Source organism: Oncorhynchus tshawytscha, linkage group LG03 (genome assembly GCF_018296145.1).
Source record: "Oncorhynchus tshawytscha isolate Ot180627B linkage group LG03, Otsh_v2.0, whole genome shotgun sequence".
Lineage (NCBI taxonomy): Eukaryota > Metazoa > Chordata > Actinopteri > Salmoniformes > Salmonidae > Oncorhynchus > Oncorhynchus tshawytscha.
Window position 1 is genome coordinate 17636618 of NC_056431.1, and position 23656 is coordinate 17660273.

The 23656-nt window shown below is 45.4% G+C and overlaps 1 protein-coding gene across 2 annotated transcripts; it reads right to left on the reverse strand.

Annotated features, from left to right (window-relative positions):
* Positions 1 to 221: 221 nt before the first annotated feature.
* Positions 222 to 22490, reverse strand: LOC112229026 (BMP-binding endothelial regulator protein-like). Of its 2 annotated transcripts, none has more exons than XM_042311179.1 (15): positions 21202 to 22490; positions 19888 to 19973; positions 10531 to 10630; positions 8627 to 8709; positions 6955 to 7045; positions 6751 to 6833; positions 5994 to 6093; positions 5716 to 5825; positions 5464 to 5598; positions 5145 to 5249; positions 3048 to 3093; positions 2433 to 2795; positions 1978 to 2314; positions 1593 to 1723; positions 222 to 1438 (listed from the first exon to the last, which is right to left on the reverse strand). In XM_042311179.1, exons 1-15 carry the CDS (start codon positions 21314 to 21316, stop codon positions 1257 to 1259), a joined length of 2067 nt encoding a protein of 688 aa, XP_042167113.1. In that variant the 5' UTR covers positions 21317 to 22490; the 3' UTR covers positions 222 to 1256. The 2 variants fall into 2 exon arrangements, with proteins under 2 accessions (XP_042167113.1, XP_042167118.1); XM_042311184.1 differs by having other exon boundaries at positions 10531 to 10627; positions 21202 to 22489.
* Between the last annotated feature and the right edge of the window lie 1166 nt (positions 22491 to 23656).

Consider the following 23656-nt stretch of genomic DNA (forward strand, 5'->3'; position numbering starts at 1 on the left):
GGCTAACGCTATTTCCAATTTGTGTCTCTCTGGCATCCAGTGTTATTTCTGACCCATACTGTTACTGTCCCCGTACAACCTCTCTTGCCACATTTATCAAAGTGGTTGACTTCTATCTCTAGTTTTATGTGCTTTGAGGTTTATTAAAGTGTGCACATGTATTTAAATTGGAATTAACTTTTTATCAGTCAACCAAAATAAAGGAAGAAAACAGTCAGCGATGAGTTTCATGGAAATTATATATTGCTGGTCTTAAATAATAACTTACAAGGTCAAGTGAAATGTACGTCTTGAGGAACACCTTCAGTTTGAGAATCAACACACAACAACCTGTACACTGAGCATTTAAAAATACAGTACGTTTCTTCCCTGCGATGATGCAACAACCGAGTCACAAAAGGCATTTCTCTTCACACAAGACACAATTACACAAACACATAAATAGCTTTTTCCCCTTTAAATCATTTATAACAAAATTAAATTTATGATTCTGGCTCTTGCTACAACATATTTATTGATCGCTATATAAATTAACAATATCAACAACAATAATAATAATACAAAAAGCGATCTGTTTTTATGCAAGTCTTGTTAGTTTACAGTATAAAATAATCTTATGCACGTGATACCTGGGGGTTGTTCAATATGTTCATCATAGAGCTTATCTCTTATGCTGGCAGGGTGAACATGCTTGTTTAAGATGCATTGGTTGGTTTCCTGATTTTGAATGTCTGTGTGCTGCAACAGAGTGAAACACTGAGGCCATATTGGCTCAACACAGAGCCAGCCCCACCCTTTTCCTGAAGGTCCATGACAGTCTGGATGAATGTCCCTTGAGTGTCCAGTAACTAAAGAAGCGTAGCCACAAAGGCTTTCCCAAAGGGTCTCTCCCTCTTTTAACTACAAGGGTGATGTTTCCCTCCAGATTCCTATCCCATTTGAATGACAACATGGCCGCCATCCTGTGGAAACACAAGGTAGTGGTGGACGAGTAAGAGCAGCCGACAGCGGAGTTCCAAACCCCAGTTTGTGATGGCCGGTATCTATCTCCCTCAGAGTGGGTGAGGCCTCTACCTGACCCACCTGTCTTCTGAGAATCCCTTCATCCACCGTTGCCTGTCTGCAAATCCATTAATCACCCCACACTCACCCCAATGCCCCCCCCCACTCCTCCCTTCCTCAGGTATGGACCCTGAGTGCTAGGCAGTGTTGGCTGTTTGGCCCTCTCTCAGCCCCCTTCCCCTGGGGCACTAGGGTCACCGGCCAGGGCAGGCTGTGGGCTTGATGCAGCGGCCCTGGAACAGCACCAGGCTGGCTGGGCAGTGGCAGCCGGCAACGCAGGGCTTGTGGCAGGGCCCGATCTCATTCCAGTTGTCACAGGTCTTGGTGCAGCCCGGGCCACAGGTGTCGTACACCGCTCCGTGTTTACACTGGGTGGCTGAGAAGATGGGAGTTGGTTAGAAATAACTGCAGATCGCCTAACATGAATGGATTTCAGAGATGCGTCGATCAATTCTGTTGAGCAAATTGAATGTCGGGGGAGTCCCCTGTTCCATGAAGTTTAGTGATAGGCTGTGTGTGCTGTCACTCACCCATGCAGGCAGCCTCTGGCTTCCAGTAGAAGGGGGCTCCCTCCCTCTCACAGGCCCGACTGTAGGCGATGAAGGACTCACAGTAACAGTTCTTATGCACCGGACACTCACACATGTCTGTTACACAGGACCTTAAGAGAGAGAGATAAGACAAATACATGTTGAATTAAATTGAATGGACTGGATTAAATGTATTTCTATACTAAGAGGGTTCCATATTCAACACAACATTGGACATTTTATGCACATTGGAGACAATCAAATATCACATTTGCTATATGAACAAAATGTCACAAGAGCATTTGAAAATGTTGCAGATTCTAGGACAAATCTCATTACAAATGAAGCTCCCCAACATTCCTGAGACACCCCAAGAACCACTGACCTAAAGAAGGAGGCAAAGTCCACCACCTGGTGACACTTCTGGAACTCCCAGGACTTGAGCTTCTGACACTCCCTGTGAGCGCGGAACCTGACCTTTACACTGCCGGGACAGAGGTACGAGGTGGGCCTCCTGACGGGCTGGGCACAAACCTCGTTCCCCTCCACGCGCCACGACTCTGCAAACTCATCGACCACGAACTTGAAGAGGCCGTCGCTGCCCATGGTGTCATCCCGCTTGTGTCCATTGTAGTTCCCACAGAGGCCGCAGAGACGACCGCGCAGGTGAGGAGCAGCCACCACCTCCACAAAGCTGTCCCCGTCCCACGTGATCTCCAGACCTGAGGGAAGGGGAGGAGGGAGAAAGAAAGAGACAGAGTTATGCTTCAAAAAGGAGCTAAAATGCACTTTAGCAGTGTCCTTTAGGTTCCAATGAAGTTAACATGAATCCTGTCTAACCTGCAATGGTGGTGAGTTTGAGCAGGTATCCATCCAGGTCGATGTGGATCCCAGGGCCATGGTAGGGCAGGGCGATGCGTGTGCCGTTCCTCCTCACCGTTAGGTGCTGGTGCAGGCTGAGACTCAGCCCTCCTATCCTCAGCTCCACTGACTGGGTCCAGGAGTAGGAGCGGGTTCGTCTCGCATCGTTCCTCACCACAACCGTGAAGCCAGAGTCAGAGCCGGCGCTGTTTCCACCCCCGCCAGAGGGGACGCCACCACAGTCTCGAGTTAGAACATACTGGCAGGTTCCTTGGAAGTTAAATGTGCGCCCGTCGAAGGTGTTGTAGTGGGGGTCGCCGAATACAGTGCACACGCCTGGCTCTGGAAGAAGTGATAGGAGGGAGAGAGAGAGGCGAGTGTGTTTAATTATGGGCATCAATTTGATCCAACTTGTATTCCTGTATTTTGCATGAGAAATCTGTGTTTAGTACAACATAACTAAATGTCTATTTGAGAGAAGATCAAGAAAGAAACAACCGCCACAAAACTGTCAAATGCAACCCACAAAGGTGTGTGAGGACTCACAAAGGTGTGTGAGGACTCAGCAGAGGAAGAGGGGAGTAACTTACTCACTTTCAGTGCAAACCGGGCAGCAGCCTGTCCTGTTCAGGATCTTATTCTAGAAGAGACAGACAGACTGTTAGATACACAGACAGAGAGAGATCAGCAGGCAGCCAGTCAGAGTGCAAGAGCCAGACAGTCAACTGGACAGTTGGACACATTACACATTAATACCCACACAAATAGACACAGACAGATAAAACCAGTCAAACGTGGACAGCCAGACAGTGAGACATTGATACAGACAATTGATACTCTCTGCCTGGTGTATGTGTGTGTTTGCTAGAGAGATGGTGGGGGGTACGTTTCAACCTCCATCAGAGGTGCACATTTGAGAACTCTATCCCCTTCAACCTCCACTTACCTTTGCCCCAGGGCTGTCCTCATCACTTACACTCTCTCTCTTTCTCTCCCCCCCCCCCACACAAACACACACACCCGGGTCCCACCTGACACACATCACAGTGCACAAAGGGCTCTCCCTCTTTGAAGCTCTTTGAGAGATGGAGAGATTGGCTTTCAGGGTCTAAATATAGGGAAGCTCTTCTTTACTGTCACTCAAACTTCACCCAGACAAAGACCTGACTGCAGACTGTGTGTCTCCTATGGGACGGAGGGGCAGACACATGGGTGACCACACTGTGACCGTGTGACAAGTGAATGCTACATGACCACCAGGAAGGTATGATGAGTGGATGTTGTGATACTGTATGACAGGTGACCGCTATGTGACCAGATCTATATTGCAATTGACCGCTAGGTGACCGTGTCTCAGTTGGCTGTTATGTGACTATTACGACAGATGACCATGACTCAGTGACCAAGACACAAACACAGATGGCCGTTAGGGGATATACTACATGACTCCATAACAGGTGAACGCTGTGTGACCACTAGGAATCCATGACTAAGGCAGCCATATGTGACTGTAATTGTACTGTCTGACTCATGACCGTATGACAGTTCATTATACTACTATGTGACCATGATCTGCTCCATAACCATACGGGCATGGTGTATATGTGATGGTGGTGGGATGCTAGCTTAAAAAAGAATGACAACGAGCCTTTAATGTCGACTATATGAACATATGAAAGAACAGATGACCACTACATTACCGCGTAACAAGCAACCGCTATGTGACCATAACAGGTGACGGCTAGGTAACCATTGTAACCCTGTGAACACTGGTCACTGGCAGCATGAATAAGTAACTGATCATTTGGTCGCTGGAATGCAAAGAATCTACTACATCACCCCAAGACAGGTGACCGCCCTGTGAACTGGGACTGTTACTCAGCCCAAAAAACTTGACAGCTGAAGCTATGGTTACTGTGGTAGGTTACCAGGGTCGTGCCTTGGCCCACCACACTGTTCTGGCCCAGGTGAATCGGTTTTGACTCCTCCTTAACGCTCCACCACAAAATCAGCTTCCAGTCAGCTGCCTACTGTGACACCAACACATCACGCAAGTGGATTGAACATGTGGCGGTTAGTCACAGACAGTAACTCTGGACAGTAGACAGCCTCTGTCTGTCTCAGCGGGAGGGGGACCAGATGGATGGGGACGTGGTGAAGTGTGAAAGGGACTGTCTCATGTTGATGATTCAGGGAGAACAGAGGGACCCCAGGTCTATATCCTATAGATATAGGCAGTGTTCATAACATAAGTGCATTTAAGTTGCAGATGGGAAATTGCTTAAAGCTGAAATCTGCATATGGTGAAACAGCGCCACTGTCCGCCCCAGAGCATTTGTTCTTGTTTTTATTTTGTTGATGAAACGGAGGAGAGGAGCATTCAGCATCGTGGTCAAAATGATTTGCGGTACATGCTCTGCTGTTCTATCATGGGTCCAATGAAGAAAAAAACAGGGGTTGTTGTTTGAAGTAACTTCTTTGTTGATTTAATATCGCAAACGAGTGTAGCAGTTTCACCAAGTACAGATTCCAGCTTTAAGATGATAGGTAAAGTAAGTGAGCATGATTCTTTTTTTAAGCCTATTCTAATCAATGTTGTCATTCACATCAATTAATTGAAAAATTCCTGGAATGAAAAGGCGCAATACAAAGAGAGACAGTTTGTGATTGGGCCTTGAGCCTGTCATTCACCGAGGGGCAGCTGGTGATTGGCACACACTGCTTTGGCTGGCACTCGATGGCCCCCTTGACACAGGCACACAGGGTGCAGTTCACAGACGACCACATGTCTCCCTCCTAGAGCAGAGGAAGAAGCAGAGAGGGAACCAATCAACCACAACATCAATCAAACAAGTATTAATGGCTGTATAAATATGCATATAAATGTCAGAATGAGGACAACTGCGGTGGATAAGTATCAGTGTTGAATGTTGAGGCAATGGTAAGGTTCTATTTTCCCAGTTGATATCAAGGATGCAGCATTAGGACTTGTTGTCCCAGACTGTCTCACCCGGTAGATCTTGTTCCTGGCCCGGCAGTACTTCACTTCCGCTACCTTCACAAAGGACAGACACGCCTCACAGCACTGGTCACCATGGCAACTGCCCGGCCGAGAGCAGCGCTTCCTACACACCACAGTGGAATTCTGAGAAGGTGGAGGGATACGAGGGAAGGAGAAGGGGTCAGTTATTGATGGTAACTTGGTGATATGGCACATACATTGAATAGAGTTCTGGGGCCTGGTTCTCTGGTCAGTTCTTACCTTGCAGGTACAGGTGGTGCAGTTGTCATGCTTGAAAGAGGTGCCGTCCTCATAGACCTCACTGTGGAACAGACAACTCCCCATCGACAGGTCAAACACTTTCCTCTGACCTGACGGAGAGAGAAAGAAAAAAAGATATGCTTGATGATAATTATTCTGACTTAAGATGTTTTAATAATGTGTGATGTTTTAATAATAATAATTCATGAAATATGAATATGTTCTCCAGACTTCTATCGGAGAGTCCTATGAGGTATTTGATGAGAGAGGGGTGTTACCGAGGCACTTGGGACAGCACTGTCCAGGCTGAGTGTGGCTCAGGTGGGCGGGGCATGAGAGTACAGGACACACATCCCTGACGCATAGGGTCCGCCCTCCCTGAAAGAACACAGCATATCAAATCAAATCGTTATTTCTCACATGCGCCAAATACAACTGGTGTAGACCTTACATGTAGACCTTAAATGCTTACTTACAAGCCCTTAACCAACAATGCAGTTTTAAGAAAATAGAGTTCAGAAAATATTTACTAAATAAACTAAAGTTAAAAAAAATACCCCAATGAAAGAAGAATAAGGAAGCTATATACATAGACGTTAGAACAACGCTGCATTAATCTTCTCTTATGCATTACTCAACTTATCTCCACTTAATGACCATTTCCCTTACACAATATCATTTTTACCTTTGTCTGCACCTGTGAAACCCGGATTGCTACCTTTAACAGCTCACAAACACAACTACTCTAGATGCCAGACGGTTTTCACAGTTCCCCCTGGCCTTGTAGCAGTGTGCCCTCATTAACGGCTGGTACAGGACACAGTGTACACTAGTCCCACTGAGGTGTTAATGTGTTTATAGACTCACCTCACAATGTGTTTACTCACTCACCTCCCCTGTTTGTTTACTAAGGGGAGGGGGAGCGTGTCCACTGTGAGTCCCCTGAGAGCCAAGACAAACTCATTTGGACCACAGAGAGCCAGTTAATGTACTGTGGGGACTGGAGACATGCATGTCTATACAGTGTATACTCACAGTGCAGGTGCATTTAATACAGGGTTTTCCCTCAGGGTGAAACTCTTCCCTGTCTTTGTACAGATGGCCCTCCAAGATACAGCCTGGAACAGAAGAGACACACAGGTTAGCTTTATTATCGATGTATTCCACACACTCACTCACTCACTCACTCACTCACTCACTCACTCACTCACTCACTCACTCACTCACTCACTCACTCACTCGGGCACGTTGGACAGCACTTCTTGGGGTGAATCTTGGGGTTCCTGCAGTGGACAACACATTGTGCTTCCGCTTCAGTTACGACACCTTCCTGTCAAAACCAGGAAGCAATTAAAACAGCGATTTATTTATTATTGTTCGAGCAAATTTCCTACGACATATTCCCAGCAGCATCCCTGTCCAGTCCTAGGCTATGTACATCAGTGAATATTCTGCTGCATACCTCTCATTCCTGTATTAGACAAACTCGTCTCTCGGTTGCTTAGCTGTTTGAATCCTGTTTCAGTTATGTAAGGCATGTACTACGTAAGCAGGATATTAGATAGGGACATACCATTAGATAGGAACATTCCATTCTGCATCTCACACATGCAACTATTCTACACACTGGGACACCCCTGAACACTCACTGGAAATGTACCTGAAAAAATATCCTGAATCAACAACATATTCCATGAGAACCACAAACTGAAGCTCAGAAACACACACGCACACACCTCCCTTGTAGGGCAGATCTCAGTAGTCTGCCATGTGTTTAGTTCAATAGAAATGACATGTATTATACATACCCTAGGAATGTTAGAAGTAGGAGTGTTAGAACTAGAGACCTCAACACATTGTTTGTGTGTGAGGTCTGGATACTGGTTAGACCCCCCCTCCCTTTCCCTCCGCGTGGGTATCTTGGGGATGGAGTAAATGAGTGGTGTGTGGAGCTCAGCTTTTTTCGCACACCACCCTTCAACACGCAGACCAACACATAGCCTAGTTTGACTGGACCTCCCCAATGCTGGAGCTGACACTCCCTCACACAGCTGTGTCCACTGCTATTTTATTTTGTTTTATTTTTTATATTTAACCTTTATTTAACTAGGCAAGTCAGTTAAGAACAAATTCTTAATATATATTTACAATGACGGCCATTGACTTACAGTGTTCAGATCTGTGCGTGTGTTTTGTGTTTTAAGTGGTATTGTGAGACCCTGTGAGTGCGTGGTGTGTATACAGTAAGTGAGGTTGGGTGTACATGTGGTTTGAGTGTGTTTTGAGGAGATGTGTGGGGTTAGTCTTGTGAGGTCGACACTGGGTTGGGGAGGCTTGGAACCAGATGGGTGGACTGTACTGCCAAGTTCACCTGGCTCCTCTCCCAAAGATATTGAGACATATATCATCCTCCTTTATCTTTCTATCCCTCTCCTTCACTCGCTCTCTCTCAGCCCCCCCCAACTTCATCTGCCTTTCTTTCTCTTTATGTCTCTTCTTCCTCCAACCCCTTGGCTATCTGTCCACTGTCTCATTTTTTCTCTCCCTCACCTCTCGTTCCCTCCCCAACTCTGTCTCTGTCTGCGTCATTCAGCCTCCCACTCTAAATGTATGTCTATCTTTCCCTAGATCCTCACTTATCTTTCTCTCTTTCTTCATTAATCTCTCTCTCCCTTTCCACCCGTCTCTCTTTCACTCACTCCTCCTCTGTCCGTTTGCCTCTTTTCCACTCACTCCCTTCTTTCATTCCCTCTCTCTTCCCTCTCCCTGTCTGCCTCTGGCTTAGTACTCCCTCTTTCCTTCTCTCCGTCATTTACTTTACATTCCCTCTACTTACTTTTCTCATCATCATCTCTCTCTCTATGTCTTTTACCCTCCCTTTCTCTCTTTCATTTCTCTTTGTGACACTCACCTGACAGCGACGAGAAATGCAGGGCTTGATGGAGCTGGTCCAGGAGACAGAACTATTATAGGACTCTCCATCCAGCTGACAACCTAGAGAGTGAGAGGGGAAGGATAGAGAGAGAGAGTGAGAGAGAGGGGGGATAGAGAGAAAGAGACAGAGAGAGGGAGAGCGAGAGAAAGTTAGCACTCCAAACCTGGATGTGAATGTTTACTAGTTCGTGGAAACTAAAAGTCTACAGGGAGCACTAAATGGACCACATGTGTGAACATAGAGCTGTTTGCCTCTCCAGACCATAAGTGTTGAGACAGATTTAACACAGGGTTATGAATCCACTGTATGCGATGCCTGGAGGGAGTCTGTCTGCCACCACCGTCAGAGCCAGCTGGCTATAGTGCCCCTTATGGCTTGGGAAGACCTTTCTTTGATTGTCATGATTTGGCATAGTGATGGTGAGGTTTAGTAGTCTCGACACTGTCAGTTATGTGCAATTCAGACACTTGAGACAGACAGACAGGCATGCACACACTCTGACAACCCCAATCCATTACATAGATGTATCAAGATACCAGAACATGTGGTTGTGAAGTGTCCAGGTCCATTCCAAGGGCATGATAAAAACACCATGTGAAATGGGCCTGAGATCCACTATGAGCAATCACAACGCTCCAGATACACCACCCACAGTCAATAAGGGACTAAATTAATACGATCTTCAATTTCAACAGATATAGGGTAGTCTGGTTATGGAAACACAGCAAAACCATTCCTATGATAAAACCACTGCATTAAGTACTTGAACAGTGGGAGGTTTTTGTGCTGACACGAGCAAGTTCCTGTTCTAAATGTAGACATGGTCATGAATAAAACCCAAAGTCAACCACAATGGAGGAACAATAGGCACTAATACCGTTCACCATGACAACATGGGGCTTTCCATGGTCGACTTAAGCGAGCTCCACCTCTTTTCATTTGAATTAACTCTAGTCTCGTATAATCTTGACCGCAAACAAAGGACCGCGCCCCAGACCATGACGTGGTCAATGCTGTGGACCGTGTCCAAGGTGACCCCAACACTACGCAACCCCTGTGTGTTCTGATTGGGAGGTGAATGAGTGCGGTCCTAGTCTGGGTGGCTGAGAGGCGCAGCGGCTCGTAAACTAGGTTTATTTCTGTGCCCCGTAAACCCAACGCTGAACCCCAACGGGTCCCAACCCGTCCCAGAGAGGAGAAGTCCACCACTGCAGTGTGTGTGTGTGTGTGTGTGTGTGTGTGTGTGTGTGTGTGTGTGTGTGTGTGTGTGTGTGTGTGTGTGTGTGTGTGTGTGTGTGTGTGTGTATGAGAGAGAGAGAGAGATGCTGGCAAACAGTGTGAGAAAGAATAGGTCTGAAGACTTAAATACAATTTGCTGTACGCCTGTCACATGTTTGTGGGTGTATGTGAGCAGAAGCCTGGAAAATAATAGCTATATGTGTTTGTGTATGTAGCAATTTACCCTCAAGCAGAATCTTCAATTGGTCTGATACAGTACACATACATACACACGCATAGTAACTATTGTGCTGTGGGAAGAAAAAATATTCCTCATTCCTCCACAAGGAGGCAGTAGTGGTTAAATAAGTAGGATGACCAGTGCAGCTGGACTGCCTGTCTTCTACTGTGGGACTCAAGCTGTCACGTCCCCCTCACTCCTACAGGTAGCATCAATGACCGTCAAACAACATCACTGCAATGCTGCAGCAAGGTCTATACATCAACACTAAAGAGATTCAGAGATAGACCTAACTCACTCCACTAGACAAAGTTCCAAGTCTATTGGTCTCGCTGAGACTACAGAACAGTACATGCATCCCCTAACCTTCGACCTCATGTTTTCATGGTGATGAGAGTAGTAGAGTGTGTGTGCTGCTCACCTTTGCATCTCTCACAGCAGGCTCCCGTCTGTTTGACAACCAGAGCACAGTCCTCAGACACCAGGGGACACTTCTCCTGTTTACAGTCTGCCTTCTCCTTCTGATGGAGAGGGGAGGGTGGGAGGGGGAGGGAGGGTAGAGAGATAGAGATCGAAAGAAAGAGGGGGGAGGAGAGAGAAAGAAAGAGGGGGGAGGTGAGAAAGAGGGGGGAGAGAGAGAGGAAGAAAGAGACGGAGGGATAGAGGGAGAGAAAGAAGATGCTTTTTGATTGCCATCAGTGTATTCACATTATAAAGTCTCCTACACATTCTTTGTCGACACACTCCCCTTTTTACAGGCTAAAATGAACTCTGGTTACACGTACTTTATGCAGATGTTCTCTTTCTCTCTTCTCAATTTATATACAACCCCACTTTATATACTCGCTAAACATTATCACTTTGCCACTAGCTTTATACACTCCCTTTATATAGTCCCCATTTACTCAGTGCAACCTAACTGGACTGTATAATGAGTCAACTTCAAAGCTGGACCGTGGCCCATATAACTAAAATAAAACTGGGCGGTTTTATTTACAGAGAGCCTTCACTGGTTCTCTAACCAGGCTGGTTTGGGTGATGCCATCAGTGAAGGCGAGAGAAGGGCGGTGAGAGGCGAAGGCACATGGGATCCATACATAGTCTCTGTAAAGCGCTCCCCAAACCACTGGTCTAAATCATAGAGATTTTCAGAGCACTTTCAACAGCCAGTTTGAGACAAATATGTCTGAGAGTGAGATATATGATGCCAGATAGATAGATAGAGGGATGGATTTTGAGAGAGAAAGAGAGAAATAGAGAGAGAAATAGAAAGTGGAGAGTTATGCGTCTTCTGACGACCACAGTAGTTTTTTATGTTATTTATTTCACCTTTATTTAACCAGGTAGGCTAGTTGAGAACAAGTTCTCATTTGCAACTGTGACCTGGCCAAGATAAAGCAAAGCAGTGTGACACAGACAACAACACAGAGTTACACATGGAGAAAAAATAAAAAAGCCAATAACACAATAAACAAGTCAATGACACAGTAGAAAAAATAAAGTATATATACAGTGTGTGCAAAAGGCATGAGGAGGTAGGCAATAAATAGGCCATAGGAGTGAATAATTACAATTTAGCAGTTTAACACTGGAGTGATAAATGAGCAGATTGATGATGTGCAAGTAGAGATACTGGTGTGCAACAGAGCAGAAAAGTAAATTAAATTTAAAAAACAATATGGGGATGAGGTAGGTAGATTGGGTGGGCTATTTACAGATGCACTATGTACAGCTGCAGTGATCGGTTAGCTGCTCAGATAGTCGATGTTTAAAGTTGGTGAGGGAAATAAAAGTCTCTAACTTCAGCAATTTTTGCAATTAGTTCCAGTCACAGGCAGCAGAGAACTGGGAGGAAAGGCGGCCAAATGAGGTGTTGGCTTTGGGGATGATCAGTGAGATATACCTGCTGGAACGTGTGCTACGGGTGGGTGTTGTTATCGTGACCAGTGAACTGAAATAAGGCGGAGCTTTACCTAGCTTATAGATGACCTGGAGCCAGTGGGTCTGGCGACGAATATGTAGCGAGGGCCAGCCGACTAGAGCATACAGGTCGCAGTGGTGGGTGGTATAAGGTGATTTGGTAACAAAACAGATGGCACTGTGATAGACTGTGATAGTTTGCTGAGTAGAGTGTTGGAAGCTGTTTTGTAGATGACATTGCCAAGGTCGAGGATCGGTTGGATAGTCAGTTTTACTAGGGTAAGTTTGGCGGCGTGAGTGAAGGAGGCTTTGTTGCGAAATAGAAAGCCAATTCTAGATATGATTTTGGATTGGAGATGTTTAATATGAGTCTGGAAGGAGAGGTTACAGTCTAGCCAGACACCTAGGTATTTATAGTTGTCCACATATTCTAGGTCGGAACCGTCCAGGGTGGTGATGCTAGTCGGGTGGGCGGGTGCCGGCAGCGAATGGTTGAAAAGCATGCATTTGGTTTTACTAGCGTTTAAGAGCAGTTGGAGGCCACGGAAGGAGTGTTGTATGGCATTGAAGCTCATTTGGAGGTTAGATAGCACAGTGTCCAAGGAAGGGCCAGAAGTATACAGAATGGTGTCATCTGCGTAGAGGTGGATCAGAGAATCGCCCGCAGCAAGAGTGACATCATTGATATATACAGAGAAACGAGTCGGCGCGAGAATTGAACCCTGTGGTACCCCCATAGAGACTGCCAGAGGTCCGGACAACATTCCCTCCGACTTGACACACTGAACTCTATCTGCAAAGTAGTTGGTGAACCAGGCGAGGCAGTCATTAGAAAAACCAGGGCTATTGAGTCTGCCGAATAAGAATACGGTGATTGACAGAGTCGAAAGCCTTGGCCAGGTCGATGAAGACGCCTGCACAGAACTGTATTTTATCGATGGCGGTTATGATATCGTTTAGTACCTTGAGCGTGGCTGAGGTGCGCCCGTGACCGGCTCGGAAGCAGAATTGCACAGCGGAGAAGGTATGGTGGGATTCGAAATGGTCAGTGATCTGGCTTTCAAAGACTTTTGATAGGCAGGGCAGGATGGATATAGGTCTGTAACAGTTTGGGTCTAGGGTGTCACCCCCTTTGAAGAGGGGGATGACCGCGGCAGCTTTCTGATTTTTAGGGATCTCGGACGATACGAAAGAGAGGATGAACAGGCTGGTAATAGGGGTTGCAACAATGGCGGTGGATAGTTTTAAAAATAGAGGGTCCAGATAGTCTAGCCCAGCTGATATGTACGGGTCCAGGTTTTGCAGCTCTTTCAGAACATCTGCTGTCTGAATTTGGGTGAAGGAGAAGCTGGGGAGGCTTGGGCGAGTAGCTGCGGGGGAGGTGGAGCTGTTGGCCGGGGTTGGAGTAGCCAGGAGGAAGGCATGGCCAGCCGTTGAGAAATGCGATTATCATGGATTTATGACCGTGTTACCTAGCCTCAGTGCAGTGGGAAGCTGGGAGGAGGTGCTCTTGTTCTCCATGGACTTTACAGTGTCCCAAAACTTTTTGGAGTTAGAGCTACATGATGCGAATTTCTGCTTGAAAAAGCTAGCCTTTGCTTTCCTGACTGACTGAGTGTATTGGTTCCTGACTTCCCTGAACAGTTGCATATCGTGGGGACTATTCGATGCTATTGCAGTCCGCCACAGGATGTTTTTGCGCTGGTCAAGGGCAGTCAGGTCTGGAGTGAACCAAGGGCTATATCTGTTTTTAGTTCTGCATTTTTTGAACGGGGCATGCTTATCTAAGATGGTGAGGAAATTACTTTTAAAGAATGACCAGGCATCCTCGACCGACGGCATGAGGTCAATATCCTTCCAGGATACCCGGCCCAGGTCGATTAGAAAGGCCTGCTCACAGAAGTGTTTTAGGGAGCGTTTGGCAGTGATGAGGGGTGGTCGTTTGACCGCGGACCCATAGCGGATACAGGCAATGAGGCAGTGATCGCTGAGATCCTGATTGAAAACAGCGGAGGTGTATTTGGAGGGCAAGTTGGTCAGGATAATGTCTATGAGGGTGCCCATGTTTACGGATTTAGGGTTGTACCTGGTGGGTTCCTTGATGTTTTGTGCGAGATTGAGGGCATCTAGCTTAGATTGTAGTACTGCCGGGGTGTTAAGCATATCCCAGTTTAGGTCACCTAACAGAACGAACTCTGAAGCTAGATGGGGGGCGATCAATTCACAAATGGTGTCCAGGGCACAGCTGGGAGAGGAGGGGGGTCGATAGCAGGCGGCAACAGTGAGATACTTATTTCTGGAGAGGTTGATTTTTTAAATTAGAAGTTCAAACTGTTTGGGTATAGACCTGGAAAGTATGACAGAACTTTGCAGGCTATCTCTGCAGTAGATTGCAACTCCTCCCCCTTTGGCAGTTCTATCTAGACGGAAAATGTTGTAGCTGGGTATGGAAATCTCAGAATTGTTGGTGGCCTTCCTAAGCCAGGATTCAGACACGGCAAGGACATCAGGGTGGGCGGAGTGTGCTAAAGCAGTGAGTAAAACAAACTTAGGGAGGAGGCTTCTGATGTTGACATGCATGAAATCAAGGTTTTTTTTCGATCACAGGAGTCAACAAATGAGGGTGCATGGGACATGCAGGGCCTGGGTTTACCTCCATATCACCCGAGGAACAGAGGAGGAGAAGGATGAGGGTACGGCTAAAAGGCTATCAAAACTAGAGCGTTGGGGACAAAGAATAAAAGGAGCAGATTTCTGGGCGTGGTAGAATAGATTCAGGGCATAATGTGCAGACAGGGGTATGGTGGGGTGCGGGTACAGCGGAGGTAAGCCCAGGCACTGAGTGATGATAAGAGAGGTTGTATCTCTGGATAAGCTGGTTATAATGGGTGAGATCACCGCATGTGTGGGAGGTGGGACAAAGGAGGTATCAGAGGTATAATGAGTGGAACTAGGGGCTCCATTGTAAACTAAAACAATTATAACTAACCTAAACAACAGTATACAAGGCATTTTGACATATGAGAGAGACATACAGCGAGGCATAAAGTAATCACAGGTGTTGATTTGGAGAGCTAACTAAGACAACAATGGGTGAGACAACAACAGCTAATCAGCTAAAACAACAACAGGTAAAATGGCGATGAATGGGCAGAGAGGGTCGGTTAACTACACACAAAGCCTGAGTTCGCGGCTAGGGCCGACAGATTAAATAATAAAATAATAATAATAATAATAATAAATAAATAATAATAAAATAAAAAATAAAAAGAGTACCGTGATTAATGGACAGTCCAGCAGGCATCAGCTATGTAGCCAAGTGATCATAGGGTCCAGGGGGCAGCAATCGATGGAACAGGGAAGCCGCGGAGTAGTCGCTACCACACAAGCTAGCGGGGGAACCAACGTTTAAAGTTAGTAGCCCGGGGCTAATAGGAGTGTCTGCTCCTACGTCCAACGGAGGCCGGTTGAAGGCACAGTGGATGGAGTATTCGTCGGCAGACCTGTCGTGGTGGTGCAGCGGGGCGCCGTGTCGACTAAGGATCCAAGCCAGATGGCGAAAGAGGTATTGTAGTTGTAGTAATTTAGTTTTCTATCCGGGAGATGAGCCTGGCTCACGGCTAACTGGTGCTAGCTTCGGGGCAGGGGCATTAGCCACTCGGTAGCAGCGGTGATCCGGTGCCAAGGTCCAGAGCTTACGGCAAGGATCCGGTGGAGTAGTGGGTTCTAGCCATGTTTGGGTGGAGTCCGGGTGAACAACTGAGTAGGCCGGGAGGTGGGCCTCAGGGATAGTTTCGGTACTGGGTAACTCAGTGGGTGCTAGCTAGCTGTGAAGATCAGGAGAATGGTCCAGGGATTACGGCAGGAATCTGGCGTTGTAGTGGAGAGACAGTCCGTTACTGGTAGGCTGGCGAGTATTATCCAAGCTAAAAAAAAGGGCTGGTACATGTGCAGAAGGTAAAGGCTGCTAGCAGTGGCTAACAATGACTAAATAGCTTGTAGCTGATTAGCTTGTTAGTTTCTGATGGCTAGGTGGTTCTTGCTATAAGGTCTAAAAATTAAAAATAATAGCGGTTCCGTATCACATTGGGTGAGGCAGGTTACCGGAAGATATAATTGAACTAAAATGGAGAAGAGATTGAAAATAAAATTGAAATATATACAAAAAATATGAAAAAATACAAATGTACACGAAAGGACGAACAAAACATGTCTGCACTGCTACACCATCTTGGAATATCTAGTAGTGTCATAGAGGTCACGTACTTGTCCTTGAATCTTTATGTCTCTCCACACCTGTGCTTTCCCAGTTGGGCTTTGGAGCCATTCCACTTGGCAGCCATTAACACTAAGTGGTGTGAAAAGGTTTGACCTCTCTCAACAAAGATTAGGGGTCAAATCAGGTCACCACGCCTCATAAACACTCAACATACCGTGCACTTTCTGAGGCTTCTTACTGGTCTACTGGTGGTATGTCATGGCTTCTAATAGGCCAACGGGTGGTCTGGGGTTTGTTATTGGACTACTGCTAGTCTCTTGTAATAACTAGAGAAATATTTGACCTGAGGGGTAATAACATGTTGATAGGTTAATGTGACCATCTAAAAAGATATATGTAGAGTATGTAAGATGCATTGATCCCCTGATGTGATGGTCATGTACTGTGGAAAGATGATCACTAGATGGCGACAGCACAGTCAGTTTCACTATCTCCATTTGCCAACTTCAGAAAATCAAAATGTGTTCAGTCAAACCATGGTCTAAGGATAATTTCTCCCTCCCTCCCTCCCTCCTAATCTCTCTCCCAGTCTTTTCTACTCTCACTCTCTCTCTCAGTCTGACCTCAGAGGGCATGTCAAAACAAGCTGACAGGCTCGCCAGCCACCGTGCAGTCTGTCTTTCATGGAAGGATGGAGAGATCACTAAAAGGCTTTTCAGAGAAGCACTCAAATCAAAGGCCTATTTAAACCTGGACTCCTTGCCCTCGTGACCCTTCACCTCCCTCCAAAACAAACAGGTCGCAACCCCACAGAAGCAGCAGTTTTGGCTTAAAACTGGATGAAAAAAAGATAAGGGCAACAATATATACATTTCACTGAGAAGTCACAAGCCTATCCAAAAAGTAGGCCTATTCCTGCACAAGTGGTAGAAGTGAATGGTGCTGAATGAACTGAATGTAACTTTTGGCTCCGATAGGTAGGCTAGCTCCATGACTTTTCTTTGAATTCAGATGGTTGTTGTCCTATCCTTCTTTATGTCCTGGCAGGTAGCCTAGCAGTTAGAATATCTGATCCGATAAGGTGAAAATCTGTCGATGCGCCCTTGAGCAAGGCACTTAACCCTATTTAATCCAGGGGTGCCGTACTATAGTGGAGACTGCTGAGGGGAGGACAGAAACCATGTGTTTGATGAATTTGTATACCATTCCACTGATTCAGCTCCAGCCATTAACACAAGCCCATCCTCCCCAATTAAGGTACCACCAACCTCCTGTGCCGTACTACTATGGCTGTCCCTGTAAAACAACAGATTTTACTGCACCTATCTTGTGTGTGACTATAAAACATATATACAGTACCAGTCAAAATTTTGGACACACCTACTCATTCTACATTGTAGAATAATAGTGAAGACATCAACACTATGAAATACCACATATGGAATCATGTAGTAACCAAAAAAAAGTGTTAAACAATTTTAGATTCTTCAAAGTAGATACCCTTTGCTTTGATGACACCTTTGCACACTGTTGGCATTCTCTCAACCAGCTTCATGAGGTAGTCACCTGGAATGCATTTCAATTAACAGGTGTGTCCAAACTTTTGACTGGTACTGTATTTTTGTTATTTAACCTTTATTTAATAAGGCAAGTCAATTAAGAACAAATTCTTATTTTACAATGACAGCCTACCCCGGCCAAACCCTCTCCTAACCCGGGCGACGCTGGGCCAATTGTGTGCCGCGTTACGGGACTCCCGATCACGGACGGTTGTGATACAGCCTGGATATATATATATACATATTTTTTTTTGTCTCTACCCCTCTATTAGAAGTATCCTGGAAGGTCCAATAGAAAAGCTGCTCTGGCGATTCTCTAACACCACCTTTGCTCTATAGACCACTGGGTAAACTGAGGGGGATGGAGAAAGAGAGCGGAAAATAAAGGAGCATTGTGTCTTCTTTGAGTCTTCTAGACTACACTCTTAGAAAAAAAGGGTTCCAAAATGGTTCTTCAGCTGTCCCCATAGTATAACCCTTTTCGGTTCCAGATAAAACCCTTTTGGGTTCCATGTAGAATCTTCTGTAGAAAGGGTTCTGCATGGAACACAAAAGGGTTCTACCTGGAACCAAAAGGGTTCTACCTGCAACCACAAATGGTTCTACCTGCAACCAAAAAGGGTTCTTCAAAGGTTCTCCTATGGGGACAGCTGAAGAACCCATTAAGGTTCTAGATAACACCTTTTTTCTAAGAATGTAGAGATATCAACACTGACAACGCCAGTGGCAGTAAAGACTGTAAAGGTACACGGTGAGTATTGATCTCCATGTTTGTGGAGCGGTTGGAACAGGAAAGGACCTTTGGCTTCCCAAATGTTTGCAGATCACTGGTCAGCCCACTGAGCTCATCAATCACTGCTACTGAGAAAGAGGAGAGGGGGTAAAAAGCGAGGGAGAGTAGTAGATAGCAGGTTAACGAGAGCTGCCTCCTGGCTGCCTGTATATTATGTTTAGCGAGCGGGAGGCAGATTCCTGCGTCTTGTGAGATGGCTGGCGAAAAGAATGGCTTCTCTGTGTGCCTCAGTTTCCGCCAGTGAAGGGCCATTAACATATACTCCGCCGCAACTGGGAGCCTGTGATTGACACTAGAGCCCTGACAGCTCACCCCCCACCCTTTAAAATCCGCTAACCCCCCTTAAAAGACAGCATGGCGACACAAGTGTCTTTCAGGCTGGCCTCCCTCCCCTGTGAGGCACTCTGGGGCCAGTGACATGACGGACGGGCCAAGATGAAAGGCTAGCCGTGGCCCTCTGATGACTGATAGCATTCAGCAGGGCTCCTAGTGATGGAAGCCTGATAAGGAGGTGGTTAGCAGAGGGAGACATATCAAAGAGACTATCAGAGCAGCTACAGACAGCCACGGCCACAGTAGCGTGCACAGTGCACACATAAATATATAACCTTACACACTGTTTCTCTGTTTCACATAGGGCAAATACCCTGCAAGTCAAACACAACATTTGTAGAAACTTCCTCACCACATGACACTTTTAAAGAGGGACTAAGGAGAGCATTATTGAATCTGGCTGCTGGTGACAGAAAAGCCTCTTACTTGCATTCTCAACCGTAAAACAATGACCTTCAAAGCAAGGAGAGACAGAGGTCAAAGAGCAAATGTTCCAGGAAAGACGCCTCCTTTCACATGTGTAACGTTAGCCTCGATTTAACAGGAAGTCGGGGCAAAGTCAGCATAAAGACAAGGACGTCTTTAAACAAACAATTCCATTTAGTTTAAAAGCCAGTGTGGGCTTAGAAGGGAAATAATTACATAGCTAGCCTACTGCTCTTATTTAAACATTACTCATCATTCTTTGTGATTAATAGAAAAAACAGTACAGGCCTATTTGCCCACTTAGGCCTACAACTCGACTATAGACTATACATAATTAGGTCACAATATGAATATTAAAGTTATTCAGTCAAGCGCAGAGGGAAGAATTACGCACAACAATTGCGTTTTTTTCCCTCCTCAGTGGAACCTACGTGCCAAAAACCAATAGGGAAGCTCAATGTCAACTAACAATTACCTGCCCTAACACCATTTGAAAGTTATTTAGCAAGAATTGGGATTTGTTCTCACCAGACAGACGCAGGTGATGCACGGGTTGTCCGTTATGTTGGGTATGTGGAGCACCTCTCCTTCGTTCTCGCAGCTGGCTTCTGTACCTGTGAAGGGCACGAGGAGAGAGGGAATAAATTCGCGCCTAAGAGAAGTTACGTCATGGACAGACTCGCCATATTCCAAATGTGCTTTTTCTTCAGGCCTACCACGAATTGTACCCGCTATGCGATAACGTATATTTTGTAGACGTTAAAATAAGTAGGCCTAATAGTCTGAGTTTTATCGACAAGTTCATATTTCTAATTTATTTGGATTATATAGGCTATAGCCTATAACTTTTTCTAAATGACGAAATATTCGATCAGTTTACCTCAGAATATTTTTGTCAGTGATTTAAATTTAGTTGAGATATTACATTTTTAGTTGAGCAGGGTAGTGGCAGCCAGGGAAAGTGTTGGGGGGGAAATTTGGTGACAAAGTGGTTTCTGTGAGAATTACAGGAGCAGGGCAATTACCCCGACAGTAGCGTACCCTACAACCTTCACGTGTAATTAAACCAGCACAGCTTTAAGTGATTGTGGGGAAACCCAACACTTTAGCCTAAATCCAATGAGGCTTTTCTTCTTTTATAAAGCATAGATGAATGAATAGCCCTATAAATGTTGTTTACTCTTCATCCACCTCTTGCAGCCGAGCACAGTGACAGGGCGCATTTGTCTTTTTACAACCAGACAACTTTCCTCTTCCACGAAAACGGTGCGTTCAACCCAGGCCCTGCATGGAAAACAATAGACAGATGACATACCGCATATTTCGAATACCAGGTAGCGACACGGCATGGGAATTTAATGGTAGCCTACTCAGCTGATACCGATACGCAGGTTTTTCTTTCCCCTGAAATAAATGATTATGTTTGCACAATAAGGCGCCAGGTGACTTGGATACTGACCTCGACAGCGCGACCCAACTCGAGTTTCCTAAACAACAGTAGATGGGCAAATTATACTGGTGAGCCAATGCTCCTGTCATGAGGTTTCAAACGAACCCGGGGCACCAGTTACCCGACAGAGCATATTTTTTTTCACTCAACTTTTAACTTCAATCCAATGACATTGTGACATTTGTTGTTGATTTCACGTTAGTTGACAATTCAACCAAATGTAAATCAAAACTAGCGTTAGACATTGAGCTGACGTCTGTGCGGAGTGGGAAGTAACGGGAACAGTGAATAGACTACCTCTAGGCCTATTGGCTAGCTTTTGGGCTTTTTTATTGTTTTTGTCAATTGCTTGACATGTTTTGAAACAAATAGGCCAAGTCAATGTATCTTACCTGTAATTAAAGGCGAGGAGGACTGTGGCATTTGGAACAGTAAAAACACGAATAAAAAGCTGCAGGTGAACTTAATAGAAAGTTCCAAGGCGCTCGAGCAGCAATACAACATCATCCTAAAATTGGTCCAGTAAAAAAAAGAAGGAAAACGTAAAAAAAAGGAAATGGTATGCTAGAATATACATATATATATATAAATATTTAAATCCCCAATGGGTTGGTGTGCGAATGAAAACCCTAGAATATATGGGACTCCAGCATAATTGCCCCCATTCAGGCTACTATAGCGTTCTTCAGTTGGTTTTGTTCCAGACCATAACCTTCAGTTTGTCAAAATGCTAAACGACATCCCGTGTCCTCCGGCATCCGACTATCGACATGACACGTGAAAATTACAATGACAATGCCGTGCGGACAGCCAGGCGACAGTCCTCATGTCGCGTCAAGGAGCGCTCGTGTTCCCAAAACAAGTGCAGGGGTTAGAAAATGTTTCCAAATAAAGTGAAAAACAAATTTCATAAAATATTAAAATAAAACAGATGCGTGTAATAAAAAAGACAAATAAAAGTATTTGGAAATAAATTCCCCAAATAGCCTAAAGATATACTCGTAATTAAATGTCTTCCAAAATCCTCATGTTTGGAAATATCAAAAATATACAGATGTTGTCAAGTGCTAAAAGAAACCGGTTGAGTTTGGAATTGTAGGTCCGTTTTGCGCCGAGATGCTGTCCAACTGTCTCAGGTTTAGTAGCGGGCTTTAGGTTAGGCTACACGAGCCGGCACTGGTCTCTCTCACTCGCGAGAAGCGAACCACCTCCAGCCCAAAGTTATAGTAAACTGCTCCTACTGAGGCGCACGGCGTTGCCAGCGTAATAGAAACCCTACTACTCCAGTTAAACATCCCCGCAGGGTGCTGGAACCTCCTCCAAACAAAACGAGAACGGCCCCTCAATGTTTCAATTGTTGCGGGGGGTTTAATAATCCGAGTGATTTGAAGTACAATCTTGCCCGCTGCTCCCGGCTGGCTGCAGCTCTGGTAATGAAACACTCCGTACAATAACGCGCTGTGAGAGAACCACCTACTTCAATCAGATCTCGAGGCTGGATCTAGTTTCACTACAAACAAGCCTGGATACACAACATGCGATTCACCTGTCTTTACTGTTAATCTCTGCTGCGCTCTCTCAACACGGTCACGCTGCAAAACAGTGTGAAACGCAGAATGGAACAACGAAAATTCACTAATTCAGGCCACTTTGTATCAAGGTGGGGTTTCTGCGCCCCTCGAGCTGCCGGTGGACCAAGCGTCATCCCACAATTGTTGATCTCCCCCCACCCGCATTGATGGGGCGCACCACAATGTCTGTCTGTCCAGTATCATATATTTTACATTTCCAGTCATATCCTCAATGACAACACTTATTTGATAAATTAGGCATTTTCTTTGTTTGACCCCACTTCAAAGGTCTGATGTCAATTCAGTATATATGATCTATAACATTTCAATAGCCTATAATAAGGGCACATATCTAGTTTAGGCGACATTAACCAGCTTGCATGACATGAAGTGTCTGTTACTGTTGTTTGAGACAGATTTAGAAATCTACACCTTTTAAAACAGTTTGTCACTCTTAAAATTGTGCTTCTGAAGAACCTCAAATGGGAAGGAAAAACATTTCTTCAAAGATCCAATTATGACCCAACCCTGTATTTACAGCATTTAACTGTCAAGGAACAATGTTTTCTTTGATCTAATTGTATCGCTCTTGTTACTTCGCATTGTAAACATGTCACGAGTGACGAGTAAATTTAGCGAATGTGTGTGTGTCTGTGTGTTAGAGAGAAAGAGAGTGTGTGTCACTGTCTTTGTGTCGACAGTGTGTGTGCATTCAGCAGTACAGATTAACGTTGTGTTAATATTGAACACAAGATGGCGCCAAAGAGCACCCGTTTGAAGTAGAGGTGTCTATTCCCAAATTCTCCGCAAGATTACTACAGATGCTGAGTTGAAACAGTTAAATAAATAAATGACCCTTCCACTCCAAAACGACATAGGCCTATTGCGCTGTCGTATTCCTTAGTATGGTCCTTTGCAGCTCAGTTGGTAGCTTGTAATGCTAGGGATTTTATTTTACTAAGCAAGTCAGTTAAGAACAAATTCTTATTTTCAATGACGGCCTAGGAACAGTGGGTTAACTGCCTGTTCAAGGGCAGAACGACAGATTTGTACCTTGTCCGCTCGGAGATTTGATCTTGATCTTGCAACCTTACTAGTCCAACGCTCTAACCACTAGGCTACCCTGCCGCCCCACGGGACAATCACGGGACAACTCATAAGTACGTTTTGGATAAAAGCGTAAGCTAAATGGCATATATTATAGAGCAGGGAGGGATGGGCAACTTTGATGGAGTCGGGGGACACAAAAAAACGGAACTCGTCACATGAGGGGCCG

What these genes read in the sequence shown, in the direction of transcription:
- LOC112229026 (XM_042311179.1), bottom strand. Translation starts at nt 21,316, where the DNA reads ATGATGTTGTATTGCTGCTCGAGCGCCTTGGAACTTTCTATTAAGTTC. An exon ending in GTGCTGTCCAACGTGCCCGA is followed by an intron (nt 6,834 to 6,954) that starts GTGAGTGAGTGA and finishes CTTCTGTTCCAG; the next exon opens with GCTGTATCTTGGAGGGCCAT. An exon ending in GTATTAAATGCACCTGCACT is followed by an intron (nt 6,094 to 6,750) that starts GTGAGTATACAC and finishes GTGTTCTTTCAG; the next exon opens with GGAGGGCGGACCCTATGCGT.